This window comes from Stylophora pistillata, chromosome 12 (genome assembly GCF_964205215.1).
Source record: "Stylophora pistillata chromosome 12, jaStyPist1.2, whole genome shotgun sequence".
Taxonomy (NCBI): Eukaryota; Metazoa; Cnidaria; class Anthozoa; order Scleractinia; family Pocilloporidae; genus Stylophora; species Stylophora pistillata.
In genome coordinates this window covers 8775000-8790945 of record NC_142530.1, presented here as the reverse complement: position 1 = coordinate 8790945, position 15946 = coordinate 8775000, and the positions used below count along the sequence as shown (strand labels likewise).

Below are 15946 nucleotides of genomic sequence, written 5' to 3'. Positions count from 1 at the left end.
TTTAAAAATTTTCAAATACCGGCGAAAACATACCGGGACAATCCCTGATTTTGCACTCCCGTGACTGCTGACTAGGACCTCGACATTGCCTCCCTCCATTTTGTGGTCTTGGACTGTCGCATCTGCGTTCTTGGGTCTGTAAACCTGTCCCACAGGTCTTTGTGCATCTGCTCCATTCAGTCCAAGGGCCCCATCCTCCATTCACTAATCAATAAAATTAAATAATCAAGATTTAAAACACTGGTTTATCATCTGGATGCCCGTGTCATGTGTTGGTAGACCACCCGAATGTGATTCTCGACTGACAGATCTTATTTATGTTTCTTTATAGCACGGTCGTGGTCGTCCACATCATAATTTTTTATAACTGTTAGCGTTAGCATTGTCATCTTATTATGATAATTACCATTTACCTTTATATCATAAGTTTATGAAGAAAAAAAAAACTTCAACGTCCGCGACTTTGACTTTTGACCATTTATTCTTTGAAAAACTCTAATTTACCGACGAGAACATACCGGGACAATCCATGATTTTGCAATTCCGTAACTGCTGACTGGGTCCTTGACATTGCTCCCCTCCATTTTGTGGCCTAGGACTGTCGCATCTGCGTTCTCTGGTCTGTCGTCCGGTCCCACAAGTCTTGCTACATTTGCCCCATTCATCCCATGGGCCCCAGCCTCCGTCTGTTGGAAGATTTGGCGACCCTTGTTTTGTTGCCAAGACAGCATAGGAGTTCGAGCCGCATCATCAAGAAGACAAGTCGTAGATTAATTAGCATAGTATTATATTAGTATATGAATAGATTCATTGATGAGATTTTAGATTAAGGTAATTCCCTTGAAATTGTTCTACTATCAAACTACTTTTGAAACTAGGAATAATTAACATTCGTGATATAAACTTTTAAAAAATTGCAACGAAAAAATGGGGTCACCGTGCTTGTTTACGCGTCAGCAGGCTCTTAAAATGGGGTATTTTTACTGGTTGCGCGTGAAAAATTCGAATCACATTCAAACAGAATTTAGCCTTGGTAACTTGAAAGATACAAATTTTATTTTGAAATTAAAGTTTCAATTATTAAAATAAGCAGTATCGCTTCATTTTAGCTGCTTTTAATTGGCTGGTTGTGGGGATTTTGCACTTTTTTGGACAGTTCCGTGGTTAGCTAGAAGTCCTCGTCTTGACCAAAATACAGCGAGTGCGGAACTATTTTCCGAAAAAAATCATGTTCTACAATTCAAATTTTTTTTCATTCTTCAAATATGTTCTTTATCAATAATTTGGATATATCAACAAAGTTGAAATGGTAAATTGGCCACAGTAACGAGTACAAAAGCTGACGTTTCGAGCGTTAGCCCTTCGTCGGAGCGAATAGAGGAATTGTGGGTTGTGTGTTCTTTTAAAGGCAGAAAATGGAGCTACGTTATTGGTGGGAACATGGCAACGAGAAAAACACGAATAAATTAGTGGAATGAAAAGCGTTCGTTGATCCCTGTGGGATTTAGACTGCCGGTTTGAAAGATGAGCTTTTGTTCAAGAGTTTTACGGCTTTCCGTGCTACCTAAGTGTAAGGAAAGACCGCAGATTGCCATATGTTGCTTAGAATGATTAGGTAAATTAAAATGTTTAGCGACTGGTTTCGATGTGTCCTTGTCATTCCTTTCCACGTCTCGAAGGTGTTCTCGGAATCGGTCACCTAGTCTTCTGCCTGTTTCGCCGATATATATCTTTTTGCAATAAGTGCAAGTTATGCAATAGATTACATTGGCGGAGGTGCACGTGAAGTGATCGATGATCTTAATGGATCGTTTAGGTCCCGATATTTTATCAGTGTTGTGAACGAAAGGACACGTTTTGCATCGTGCACGAGCGCATTTAAAAGTGCCTGGTTGGTCATTAGTCTGAAAAGAACTTTTGACCAAAAAATTGCCTATGTTTTGTCGCGTTTGAATGAAATGAGCGGAGGCTGCGAAAAGACAGTGCTTGTCTCTGGATCGTTTTGAAGTAATTTAAAGTCTTTAAGAATGATGGATTTAACTGAGTGGTTGTGAGGGTGAAACGTGAGAGTGAATGGAATGCGGTCGGAATCTTCCTTTTGCGACGTTTGTAGTGCTGAATGTCGATCAATAAGTTGGGCGCGGTGGTAACCCGCTTGAACGTCAGAAACAGGGTAACCACGTTTATCGAAAAACTGGCACATTGTCTCTGATTTGTGGTGGAAATCAGAGTCATCACTACATAAACGACGATGTTCTTTATTAGACTGCTCATAGCAAATACCTGAAAAAAAAATCGGGTCTCACCGTTCATGTTTCCTCACAAACTGCCGTGAAAGGTGGACATGGTTTTGAGATCGCAGTCAGGATGGAGAATTTGCGCGGTGGGGACTGGGACGTATTTTTCGAGAGCAGACCAGGAGGCTGTCAGCCGATTTGCGGCATTCTTATTACGAGTAAAAGCTTTCGCTCTGCAAAAGCGTCCCTTGTCTGTTCTTTTCACGCTAGCGGGAAGAACGGCCGTTATCTTGGATGTCGCAATGTTATGCGCAGAAAAGGTTACTCAATGCAAAACAAGGGAATCCCCTTAACTGTGAAATATATATTTTTCCGCTGCACAATTGATCCATGTGTCAGCATGCGTTCATTATCATGAAGCAGGCGGGAAGTTTGGAGAGAATGAAAGATGCATGCTTTCTTAAAACATTTTCAACGCAGTACTCCTCGGACTGAAAATATTCGCTTTTAAACGCGCTTTACCTGTAGCTAAAGGTAGGTTGCACACCTGAGGTTTTTAACATACTTGAGTGTAGATTCTTCGTCAAGCCAATCGCTCATTGTATTTACTGTGATTGCAAGATTGGGCAACTGAGGTAGCAACTACGTTATGTTTCCTCTTCGATTGAGCACCTCGGTGATTATCAAAGAAAAAACGTTGACCTGTGATGACTTTTCTTAGGTTGAAGAGAAAATGTGTTCCGGAAACCTTACCATTTCCCTTTGGGCTGCTGGAGGAAAACAACCCTCTTTTCGATTGACTGTGTTTTGAGAATTCAAAGCAGATCCATGAAAAGTTGTTGTTAAGTGTGCCATAGGACATTTAACAACGACACCATTTTTTGCAATCCATGGCGATATAACTGCTTACTCGTCGCATAAATGCCCGTGAAACGTTTAAATTCAGTCGGAGTACGCCATTTCTGTTAAATTTTGAGACTTGACGAGAGTGAGACCATGTTAGGAAGTCGTTTCCAAATAATAGCGTCCACACTGGAATATTTCGTATTTTTGAAGACGGTTTTGAGAAGGTTAGGTTATTTCGGGGAATCTTTAAACGATGTAAGAAATTTTAACTGTTTATATCTTCTTTTAAAACGCGGAGATAGAAATCATATGCTCTTTGAAGCAGGAATGATATGTCTCTTTAATTCAATGATTTAACGCGAAAGTCAGGAGTGAAGAAGATTCTCTTCCGAAGCTATTTGGAACTACTAGTCCTCCCTAGCTGATAATGGGAAAATATAATGAAGAAAAAACTAACCTGATAGAATTGTAGTTGCAACCGTTGGAACATAGCTTGGCAAATAATCAAATCCTTTCGGTGTCAGAAAGTCGTCTGGTCGAACAACCAAGCGGCGAACATTTGGAAAGTTTGACTCAGGTCCGATACCCAGGACAGTTACATTTATATCCTCTCGACGTAGGGTTGCGGCCAGAGAATCGATGGTTGCCGTGTTTGGCGAATCCCTTGAAGTAATCAATACAATAATTTTCGGCACATCGGAGCGATCTTGGGAAAAACCTCTTTGTGCAAATTGCAAAGCTAAATCTAGTCCGCCACTTTGTCCGCCACGGTACTGAAGCTTGTCGACAGCATCTGAAAAGGGACCAATTTCTGGGTACGTTCCCATACGGATGGCAAAGTGAGGAAAGGTATCATATATGATGACGGCTGACTGTGTATAGTTGGGACTGTGATTAAGCGCTCGCGCCAGACCCTTGATGAAATCTTTCCCGTTCCGATAGTTAACTGGACCCACCATAGAAGAAGAGTCTACAACATAGATGATCTCAGCTTCGTAATCTTCTGGCACCTTGGATTCTTTCAGAAGAAACAAAAATTGAGAACGTCCAAATAATGCAATTAGTGCTCATTCGTTCTATGCAAGAAATCAATTGCTATCATGATCAACAAAAGAGGGCTCAAGGTCAACTTGCCGTAGAGACCATTACGAGTAAAGCCGATCTCGATTTATCACTTTCATTTATTGTTAGGAATTGTTCCTGTAGCATCATGTAAGAATTGGATGTCTCATATCAGGATTTAAAGTTATGAAGCTATTCTAATAGGATTGGAGCAGAACGTACGAAGCTAGTGATTTCACCAGAGAATTACATCCACCTTGTTAAAACTTACCAGCTCTAGAAATTGAATAATAAACTATTGATGGCACGTTAAGTTTCAAGTCACCAGACCTAGGAATCTCGAAAAGGTCAGTTGGTCTCTCCACAATAAGTCCTAACTGCGGATCGTCGGCGTCGATCCCTATCCCGACGACATAAAGGATTGCATTAGTGTCCCTGACGTTCTGCACCATCTCTTGCAATCGTTGAGAACCAAGTTCCGGAGACTGCCGTCCGTATGTTATCAAAAAGACAACGTGGGAGACGTTTTCGCGTCCAAATGAAGCGAGGTGGTTCGTAGCTTGTCTCAGAGCTTCCTGGATGTTTCTCTTTCCTCCAATGAGAGTTACAGAGTCTACGTTGTCCTCAAACCGTTTCCCCCTTACATAGTCGTATAATCCACCAATCAAAATAGTTCTGTCGCCGTAACTGAGTACTGCAGCATGGGAAGCAGTTGGAGAAACATCGAAGCGTTGAGCCATGAGTTTTACAAATTCCTTCTGTTTTGCAAGGTCGCTTTGGGTGACACGGTTAGATGTGTCTAAAAGAAAGACGACGTCCATTGGAGGGGAATCTCCATCTAAAATGTAAATCAGCTCATCAAATAATATCATTTTACACAACTATCTAGTCAGAATGAAAAAAATCACGAAAAATAAATAATCATGACAACTATGTTACTTGCAACTTGTCGTTGGCTAATTTACATTGTGGTGGATATAGCTAGATGTTCGTGAATAGCTTGTCGCGCGTTGTGTTTTTTTTCCTGATTTACGTCACCAACTGGAAACTATTTTGAAAAATGTGAAGAGCATATATGGCTTAAATCACGGGCTATTAGTTGAACAGAATATGACTGCAAGCCCTACTTTACATCTTGGACCGTTGCTTAAATAACAAATAGGGTTGATCTAGGCTTAAAAAATTGAACTAGGGCCTTATTTTTCTCAGGCAATGTGTAGAATAAGGACTGTAAGCGTTTTGGTGAGTCTTATCGAAGTAATGGTACGTTCACATTGGCTCACAAGTATCTTATAAGGAAACGTCTTCTTTCGTGGTTCACTTGACGTGTTACATTAGGTTGGAGGCCTTAGTTCGTTTCTTCCGAATCAAGAGACCTGGTTGTACGTTAAGGTTATTCAGTAAACATTTACTGTTGTTACCTGTTGGTCTGGGCGTTGTTTGGATTGGAGTTAAGGTTGTGGAAACAACTGAAAAAATCATGTGTTAGTGAAAAATTTTGTAAGATAACGTTGAGAGCAGCAACACTAAGATTTACATAGTACAAAATAAGATTGCGAGTCCTACTTTGGTGCATAACTTTACGACTGATGCTTTTTGTTTAGATCCCAGTCAAGTTTGATCAAAGGTCAAAAGTTTAACTTGCTTCTGATCTCTCTCGCACAAAGTACTACCGGTAAACTTTCTGTTGGTATTTATCGTAGTCTACCTGGTACGTTCAGATTTATTTCGGGTAAGTATATTGTATTGTAAAATTTTCTTTCGAGGTTCAGTTAACTCGTTGCGATAGTTTGGAAGCTTTCCTTTCTCTCTATTGCACTAAACATTCACTGTTCTCACCTGAAGACGGTAGAGAAGTTGTTGTTTTCCCAGCGGGATCTTTAGGTTGCTCGGGCGTTGTCTTTGAGGGTGTGGGAGCAACTGAAAAATAAATCATTGCTTAGGTAGTAGTTACCAAAATAAGATTTGGACATTTTCCAGGGCGCTATACTGTCTATGCAAAAAGAGATACTGTACCAAGAGTTTTTGTGACGTCAGGTATAGTGAGCAGAGGCGGATCCAGGACTTTTTGATTGGGGGTGTCCAAACTTTGGTTCAGAAAGGACTGTTGGACTTTTTGAGGCAAGTTACTTCTCTCCCACACCCCCTCCCACCAGTCGCGGTTGCACGTTATAATTCCTTGGCCGCTTACCGTTTATTTGGATTAAAAGTGATATACGATCCTGTCTCAAAGTTGTAAGCGTCAGGTTTGATAGGGGGGATACGGACCCCCCGGACCCTCCCCCTGGATCCGCCACTGGTGAGAGATTTTTATTTACATTGAAAATTCCAATGTGACTTACTGGTATTAAACAGCTAACGACATTCAAGTTTGGAGTTGGAAATGACAGTAGAGAGAGGTTAAGTTTGCACAAGTGGTATTAGAAGCCACAGCCCCAATTTATAACTGAATGAAGTACTAAACTAATGCATAAATATGCTCCGCCATTGAACGCAGCGTGGTTCCGCGTCTCAGGGTGATTTTGGTCGCGCCTGATTTTTGAATGATAGTTTTAATGAAAACCGGTGAAACACCTCGCACAGCAGGTTCAAAGCGAAGAACGGATCGTAAAACCAAGGTGACATAAGGCCTGGGATTAAAACAAGCCACAGAAGTGAGAGGTGAGCTCCAAATACGGATAATACACTAAGCGTTGGAGTTCCCGTCATTGTTACACAATTTGAAATCAAAAAAGGCTTTTTAAGTGCGTCCTTGTATCAGCGAAGCTCCCTATGACCTGGCACCTAAGCCCTTCAAGGACAGAATTAACCCAGGAGCAACTAAGCATGCAACTTCCGCATCTCCTAAGTACATTAACCATCCAATAGTTTACAGAGACGAGATAAACGAAGCAGCGTATGCTTTCACCAAAAGATAAAGGAATCTTTGGTGGAAACAAATTATAGTTACAGAACACAAACACCACACACGCTTCTTCGCAGATGGCTACAGCAACGGAAACGCACGTACCGTATTCTTTCAAAAGGTCCTCTGTGAGCATTGCTGTCTTTTGAGGGAGATCCGTGAAAGAAGGAACTGAAATAACACTTGACTTAACTTTATCCTCTCCCTTGAAGTAACTGGGATCCACGTCATCCCCAACTGCCAAGACATGCGTTTTCGTTCCAGTCTGGTGCAGAGGTTTGACAGCAGCCGCGAATGACAAAGCATCTGGTTCTTGCTGGCCTGCAGCCACCAAGATGACAAACTTCGGTTTATCAGTGCCAACGTCTTTCAGGACGTCGGTCGCCGCCTTTAAAGCTCTATCAATTCTTCTGCCTCCTTTCAAGTGTGGCAGATTATCCACTATTCTTTCCAGAGAGGACTTGCTTTCCCGATTATCTAGATTCAAAAGTACTCTTGCGTTGTAGCTGTAAACTATAAGCCCGACTCGGGAGTCGCTGTCGCGTGGATACAAGTTTAGTTGGCTCATTATGGATTTTACAAATTCCTTTTGATTCTTGAAGTTAGCCGGAGATACCGCTTCGGACGAGTCAAGAACAAACAAAACATACGTGGTGAGATTCAGCTTCTTGGGTGTAACTGTTAGAAAAAAGAAAAATCACAAAGGTACGTTTCCGAGCTTCGTCACAGCTTCTTATTCTTAAAACAATATACTAAGTTTTTCATATTAAAGATCGTAATCTGGGCTACGAAACTTTCATTTCCAGATTTGTTCGAGCCAATTGACTCATTTTTGCTCACTTGTATATCATGTACAATATATCATCAACGGTTAACGCGATGATTTTGGCAATGCAAAAAACGATATGTCACACTTCGAGGACACAGCTACTAATCAAGTTTACTTATCGATCAAATCTTAAGAACCTTTGAAAATGATAAAGCATAAGCATTAAGGTTTTCCATTGCTCATTGATACCAAAGGACCTACCCGTTTCAGTCAAAATGTAACTTCCAACTTGATTGATCTGCTTCGGAACATCACTGCTAGATTCTACGGTAAATACACTTTTTGTATCGTCCACTAAGAATCTATACTCTTGAATATTAGGAGAGGGGCCAACCAGGGCAAGATACGTCCTCACTCCTATGTCGCTTAGCTCATCAACGACGTTACCAGCTGACTTCTTGTCCTGCGGTAACAGTGGTTTCCCAGAAGTGACAAGGAAGATTATTTTGGAGACCGAAGAGGGAGACTTTGGAAACATCCCTGCCGCTCCTCTTAAAGCATCGCTAACACTGCGGCTTCCCCCAAAATGACGAACTTTGTCAACCTTTGATTCAAATTCGGGTAGTGATCTGAAGCTTTCGAAGTCGGAGATTACCGAAGGTCTGCCACTGAATGCAATAAGTGCTGCTCGAGTTCCTTGTGGATCGATGTTTAAGTACCTGGCGAAAGACTTGATGAGATCTTTCTCTGTAGCATATGTAGAGGTAGTTTCCCTGGATGCATCCATTAAGAAAATAATGTCGGCTAAATGCGTGGCCTTGGGACCTTGTATGAAAAATATAAATAAGCCCAAATTGGAAAATAGTTTCTTAAAAACATTAAAGTGAAATTAACGCCTCTAATCCTACCTTGAGGGAAGAAACAAGCGCTAAGAAAGCATTTTTTCGAGGAGCACTATAAAATTCTTTCTCGACCCAAATGGCACATCTAGAATAAAAATCACTTAACCTACAAGCATTATTCTCTTGTAAACAATCACTTTGGCTTAAAATTGTCTGGGTACATATCACATGATAAATGGTATCAGAGAATTTTATTGTTTGAATGACAAATAATAGCAAACAACATACCGAAAAAACCTCTAAATGCAAATAATTCACACGAATTATTACGTACTTTGGCAGATCGCTTTTCGCATCTGTGGTGCAATTGCTGCAAGTTCTCGGAAGGAAGAGGACGTTAAAACCTTGTCAGGACTGGATGCAATTTCCTCCAATTCATTTCTGTCTACTCCGTTACCGACACCGATAGCGTACATGGTGACCCCTTTTTTCTTGATGCCCTCCGAGGCTTCCAGGAGGCTGAGGGATTGTCCATCTTTCGTCTGCTTCCCATCAGTGATAAGAATGACAATCTGTAAGAGCGTGCATTAAACGAAAATAAGACAAGCGCAACAGCAATAAAGAGTTGCACATTAACGAGGTCGATGTTGGTGGACCACCTCCAGGTCGAATCAAAATTTGGGTTTTTAGGATATTCTTTTGCAAGACGTAAAAAGCATGACAAGACTCTCAGGACGAGGACGAGAAGCAATAAATAAACTCTACTCAGATGGGGCGTCAGGTCCACAAATGAAACCCGGGCTACACCGGAGGGTGGCGAATACCCTTTCCTGACTTTCGGCTTAAATCATTTTATTGATAAGGAGGCAGGCCAAAAGTATCAGATTCGTCCCAAGTGCAAGAAAAAAAATTAGTGTGAAGAAAATGAGGAAATTTAAGGGTGCCAGGCTTGGCTGCGCGCCTCCCAAGTACCATTTCACATAACTTAAAGGCAAATTTGGAAAGAAGTAACAACTATTAAGAAGCATATCTAATGGACTGGGTCAGAACGACCAGGATTGAAATTATTAGAGGAAGGTGTAACTACACATGTTTATGGAAACGTATAAGAGTCCATCTCCTTCAGATCGCGACTTAGGAACTTTAAATGCAAGTTTAACTATAGGTTTGTTCAGTTTTAAACCTCTGACTCAAATTGTATCTCTCTGTTTAAAAATCTCTTTCAACCATTAACGGGCGCGAAGCGATGGAAGTAAAATTGAACCATAAAATACTCAGTAAGGTAGACTCCTAGTCCACGATCCTGATTGCTTTGACAGTCAAAAGATGATCACCTTCGCTATATTTGGCCTCATGCCGTTTGAGGTTTGTAGGATATCTCTATCTGCGAGTTGGAGAGCTTTGTCTGTAAAGGTTAAGCCGCGCTGCCAACGCATTCCATCCAACACTCGATTCACCCCGTCTGTATCCTGTACGTCGTTGAATCTCATAATCACAAAAGGGTCAGTACTGTAAGCTACAGCTGCCACGTGTGTACGCCCAGGACTAACGTCTAATTTGCTAACCAAAGCTTTCAGGAACCTTTTTGTTCTTTCCCAGTTTGTCTTGCCAATACTTCCGGATGAGTCGACGATAAAAGCGATGTCCAAGACCGGGTGACAATCCTTGTCTGCACGATAACGTGAAAGTCAGAATAAAGCCACTGCATGAATTAATCTGAGTCAATATCTACTTTCGATCGAATAGATTAACCTCTTTATTGAATGAAGTAAATTATATGACCTCCTTTCTAGGATGTTAAGTAAGAAAGAACTGAAATTGACTGTACGCAAACTTATCGTCTGGAACTACAAAAAGAAAAAAAAAATAAGTTGGAATTCCTAATTGTATATCTAAAATGAACTAATCTCTTTATCATACATATTGAAACAATTCGCGTCCGGAGAGAGATAAACTAATTCGGAGAACCTACCACATGGTCCTGTTTTTATCGAATAAGCTACTTTATTTCCCAAACAAGATTGCCGTCTTAAATTGCACAAGCTCCTATCCTGTACACCATCGTTTGAACAAACAGGCTTTAGAACATCGGGACAGAGTGGACAAATACATTCCGCTTGATTCTCTACTACACGACAGCCGATGTTGTATGGAGCTCTGCAGCCCGACGATTCGCAAGGATCTGTGCGATCTGATGGAAAAAAACCTTCCATATTAATTAGGAGTCATCACTGATTATAAATTGCGTTCGTGGGGACGAAACTTGGGTACTGGAATACCTAGACGGGTGAACCATGTTAGGAAGATGATGGATTTATCAGAGTAAGGCAATTTAAAATGAGCCATATTAATCGCTTAGGGAGAGATGGAGAAAATGCGTGTAACAAATGTTCAAGGGGTAAAGAAAGAGTTAGACTAACAGACTACGATCCTTAGACTACTAGAAAACGAACCACGTGATAGTCTTTTGATATCCGCTTCACAGACCACATTCCTCAGAATATTGTGAAAACCACGAGATAGTCTTTAGGTATCCGCCTCACGATGCTCAGACCTGCTCAGACTTCTACGAAAATATCCGCTTTATAGACTGTAGGATGCTCAGACTCTAGCGAAAATCACGAGGTAGTTTGTAGATATCCACTTTACGATCCTTAGACTTGATCAGAAATAAAAGGAAAATCCAACTTGAAAATTCTAAAAGTCGGCCACGTGGAGGTAATTTTTTCATATTTGACCATTTGTTGTATACATTTTATGTATGCCATATGACGTCATTCAGAATGGCGTAGAAACTGCAGACGGTAGACAGAAAAATCTCAGATCGTGAACTGCGTTCTCCTTCGTCGAACGCAATTATCTTCTCGTGACGGTTTAGAGTAATTTTGAAAAAAAAATCTCAGCTGAATACCTGGGGTTGCTGGTGAAGGCGTTGTTGTCAGGGATTGAGTTGAAACTGTTGAATAAAATGAAGGAAAAGTCAGAAACATGTGAAAGCTTTAGACATCTAGTCATCTCCTAAAACAAACTTATGGAATGAAAGAAGAATAAGAGTAATAAAAAAGAGAGAGAATAGGAGGAAAACACAAACGCCTAAACAAGAGCTGAACAAACACACTCTCCGCAATCGCAAGGAACGACATATGCTGTAAAACAATCGTAGAAATATCAAAAAGACAAAATTATACGACCACATTCTGACCTTGAAAATATGGGAATACTGTCATTCACGTCGTCACAGACATTTACCTGTGGTAGTTACCCTATCTTTACAAAATTCTCTTGTCAGCAGTGGGCCGAGATTTTCAAGTCCTTCAAATGATGAAGAGGTAAAAACGTACTGTGGCCCAGACGAAATCTCCAAAAGCTCCGCACGGTCAGCTCCATTGCCAACTCCAAGAGCATACACAGTGACACCTTTGTTTTTCATTCCTTGAGAGGCCACTGAAAGCTTAGTGTAAGGCTTTGACGTGGTTTGTTTACCGTCTGTGATCACAACCGCCAACTGTCCAAAAACAGTGTTGATAACATTCCTTGTGAATATAAATCTTGAAGTGGCTACTTTGATGACAATGTAACATTATTAACAGACTTAAAAGGAAGAAAAAACACAAAAAAAACTACACTGGTCATTATCCTCTTCGAGCATAGCGACCAATTAAAAAATTACGATATTAAAGGGATGACTCTGAGAGGGAAAAGGTGACCCAAATATTTTTCTTGTGGTTGCATTAGTTGTCCTTGAAGGGAAGCGCTATCTGTTCAAAAAGGAAAAAAAATCGTCACAGGAGTTTTTTAACAGTTCTAACCTTAGGTGCACTAGATCTCATCCCGTTTGCTGTCTGTAACAGATCTCGGTCAACAAGGAGGAGAGCTTTGTCCGTGTACGTGAAGCCTCGTTGCCAACGCATCCCATCAAACTTTCTATTTACCTCTTCCGTACTCTGGATGTCATTAAATCTTGTTACCACTTCAGCATTGTTACTGTATGCTACAGCTGCTATGTGGGTAGCAGAGCGACTAACATCGAGTCTACTGGCAAACGCCTTGAGGAATCGCTTCATTTTCTGCCAGTTTTTACGTCCGATACTCCCAGATGAGTCAATTACAAATGCAATGTCTACAACGGCGCTACACTCTTTATCTGGTTAAGGAAATAAGAATAAACTGAGTGTTTCTACCTTACAATGCTATTTTCTATGTGACAATAAAAAGATATAATCATGAAAAAGAACAGGAATTTTCTAATGGGGACCAGTGGTTTCATACATTAGTTCTTTTTAACCAAAAAACGCACGAGAGGTAAAAATGTATGTAATCAGCAACATCACTGATAACTGAGAGGTAAATATACCACAAGGCTCCTCCTTGGCGACAGCGATGGTCTTAATATCTCCCTCGCAGGCTTGGCGTCTTAGATGACACTCGTTTAAGTCCTGGACACCATCTGTTGCACAAACAGGTCGACGACGGGTATTCTCACATGTTGGACACAAACACTCCGCCTTATTGTCTACAACACGGCAGCCGATATTGTATGGGGCTCTGCAGCCCATCCTTTGGCAAGGATCTGTCAAACATGATGAGAAAATACTTCCTTATTAATTATCTTCTTGTGACGGTCTTAAGAAACTTTGGAAAAAAAAGCTGCATCTGAATACCTGGCGTAGTTGGTAAAGGTGTTGTCGGAAAAGGCGTTGTTGTGGGGGGTGGAGTAGGAACTGTTGAATATAAAGCACAAGAAAGTTATATAAAGTTAGATACGTTTCAGGAATGACAGATAAAGAGGTGCAATTGTCTCCACGACAGAGTTTTGAATTGAAAGATAAAATTATTTAAAAAGAAAGAGACTGCCCATTCGCACACAATAACTTGATAAAAATACTTTCCATAATACGAAGGTAAAACATATATCCTATTAAAGCAAAAGTGAAAAATATCAAAAAGGCAAGATTATGCGAGAACACCCTGACCTTGACAATACAAGGATACTGTCACTCATGTCTTCATAGACACTTACCTGTGGTAGTTAGCCTATCCTTACAAAATTCTCTTGTCAGCGGTAAGACGAGATTTTGAAGATCTTCAAATGATGAGGAGGTAAAAACATACTGTGGCCCAGATGAAATCTCCAAGAGCTCCGCGCCGTCAACATTACTGCCAACTCCAAGAGCATACACAGTGACACCTTTGTTTTTCATTCCTTGAGAGGCCACTGAAAGCTTAGTGTGGGGCTTTAAGGTGCTTTGCTTACCGTCAGTGATCACAAAGGCCAACTGTCCAAAAACAGCGTTAATAACATTCCTTATGAACATAAGTCTTGAACTGAATACAATGATAACCATGGCACGTTATTGTTAGATTAAAAAGAAAAGGAAACAAAAAGACACTACACTGGTAATTATCCCTCCGAGTTTAGAGATTTTTTTCCTGGGGCTGTGTTACTAGGACTTAAAAAGAAAAATGAATTTATTCTAGAAGGAAAAAAATATCACTGAAGTTTTTAAACGGTCCTAACCTTAGGTGCACTAGATCTCATCCCGTTTGTTGTCTGAAAAAGACGTCGGTCCGCTACAAGGAGAGCTTTGTCCGTGTACGTGAGGCCTCGTTGCCAACGCATCTCATCAAACTTCCTATTTACCTCTTCCGTACTCTGGAGGTCATTAAATGTTGTTACCACCTCAGCATTGTTACTGTATGCTACAGCTGCTATGCGGGTGGCAGAGCGACGAACGTCGAGTCTACTGGCAAAAGCCTTGAGGAATCGCTTCATTTTCTGCCAGTTCTTGCGTCCGATACTTCCAGATGAGTCAATTACAAATGCAATGTCCAAAACGACGCTACATTCCTTTCCTGGTTAACAATATAAGAGTAAAGTAATTGCTTACAAATTAGAATGCTCATCTCTATATGACAACAACAAGGTCTTTTTATGAATGAATTGCTTATTTATATTGCGCCCTTTCTATACAATATTCAAAGGCGCAGTACCCCCCATCAATTTGATAGACACTACACAAAGATAGACCACAACACGAGGCACTACGTGCCCTACTCATTTCGAACAGTGTGTGGGTTCTTTAACGTCCCACAAAATTTTTTTTTTATCACATACAAGGGCTTGTGAGACGGGACCTCCCTTTATCGTCCCTATCCGAGAAGACTAGTAAGTCTAACCATTTGCAGATATTATTACAAAGGCAGCACTTTCTTCTCAGTTATTTAATGAGCCTGAGCTTTGGTCCGGCCGGATTTGAACTCACGACCTCCCGCACAACAACAACGGCGCTCTACCAACAGAGTTAAAAAAGAAACAACAACAACAACAGGAAATACCTAGAAAATACTTAGAATAATCAGTGCCTTTACGCATTAGTTCTTTTAACACACAGACAGTCAGAGAGGTGAAAATGTTGGAAAAATCAAGATCACTAATAATTGAATGATAACTATACCACAAGGCTCCTCCACGGCAACAGCGACGCCCTTTATATCTCCCTCACAGGCTTGGCGTCTCAGATGACACTCGTTTAAGTCCTGGACACCATCTGTTGCGCAAACAGGTCGACGGGTATTCACACAAGTTGGGCACACACACTCCGCCTTATTGTCTACAGCACGGCAGCCGATATTGTATGGAGCTCTGCAGCCTATCGTTTGGCAAGGATCTATCAAAAATGATGAGAAAATACTTCTTTATTAATTATCTTCTTGTGACGGTCTTAAGAAACTTTGGAAAAAAAGCTGCATCTGAATACCTGGCGTAGTTGGTAAAGGTGTTGTCGGAAAAGGCGTTGTTGTGGGGGGTGGAGTTGAAACTGTTGAATAAAATGCACAGGAAAGTTATAAGAAGCTAGACACCAGGTAGATAGATAGTTTATTAATAACAGATTTGCAACCAAGAGTTGAATTATACGATTATTTACAAATTTTAAATATTGATAATTACGTTAAATAGACTAAATGTATTAAAACAGCAATAAGGACACTAAACATACGTTCTTAAAAAACGGTTATTTAAAAAAATCGTTCAAGCCTTAAAGGTATTGAAGGTAATAAAACTATTACGAAACCTGTTCGTCTTAAAAACTGACTTAAACCCCCGCATATTTCTTAGGTTAAAGGTGTATGTGTTGCAAGTACGAAGAAGTTCATGGAGCTTGTTCTGTTCATTCTGTAAAAGAGATTGGTTATTCCTTTATTTATTCCTATATTGGTTATCCCTTTCAGGAATAACCAATATAGAGATGCCATAGCCTCCAAAAACAGACTTCTCAATCAAATT

At 40.6% G+C, this 15946-nt stretch overlaps 1 protein-coding gene across 1 annotated transcript in view; it reads right to left on the bottom strand.

Moving 5' to 3' along the window:
- Positions 1 to 15946, bottom strand: part of LOC111334474 (uncharacterized) — a 54592-nt gene that overhangs the window by 12383 nt on the left and 26263 nt on the right. Inside the window, exons 28-47 of the mRNA XM_088740713.1 lie at positions 15420 to 15479; positions 15117 to 15329; positions 14180 to 14514; positions 13682 to 13937; positions 13323 to 13382; positions 13016 to 13231; positions 12471 to 12805; positions 11911 to 12166; positions 11573 to 11617; positions 10634 to 10852; positions 9996 to 10330; positions 8996 to 9233; positions 8081 to 8644; positions 7156 to 7728; positions 5985 to 6065; positions 5567 to 5614; positions 4417 to 4983; positions 3541 to 4101; positions 519 to 707; positions 34 to 204 (exon numbers count right to left, since the gene is read on the bottom strand). Of these exons, the coding sequence (XP_088596839.1) occupies positions 34 to 204; positions 519 to 707; positions 3541 to 4101; positions 4417 to 4983; positions 5567 to 5614; positions 5985 to 6065; positions 7156 to 7728; positions 8081 to 8644; positions 8996 to 9233; positions 9996 to 10330; positions 10634 to 10852; positions 11573 to 11617; positions 11911 to 12166; positions 12471 to 12805; positions 13016 to 13231; positions 13323 to 13382; positions 13682 to 13937; positions 14180 to 14514; positions 15117 to 15329; positions 15420 to 15479 (5322 nt within the window). The remainder of the gene's footprint in view (positions 1 to 33; positions 205 to 518; positions 708 to 3540; positions 4102 to 4416; positions 4984 to 5566; positions 5615 to 5984; positions 6066 to 7155; positions 7729 to 8080; positions 8645 to 8995; positions 9234 to 9995; positions 10331 to 10633; positions 10853 to 11572; positions 11618 to 11910; positions 12167 to 12470; positions 12806 to 13015; positions 13232 to 13322; positions 13383 to 13681; positions 13938 to 14179; positions 14515 to 15116; positions 15330 to 15419; positions 15480 to 15946) is intronic.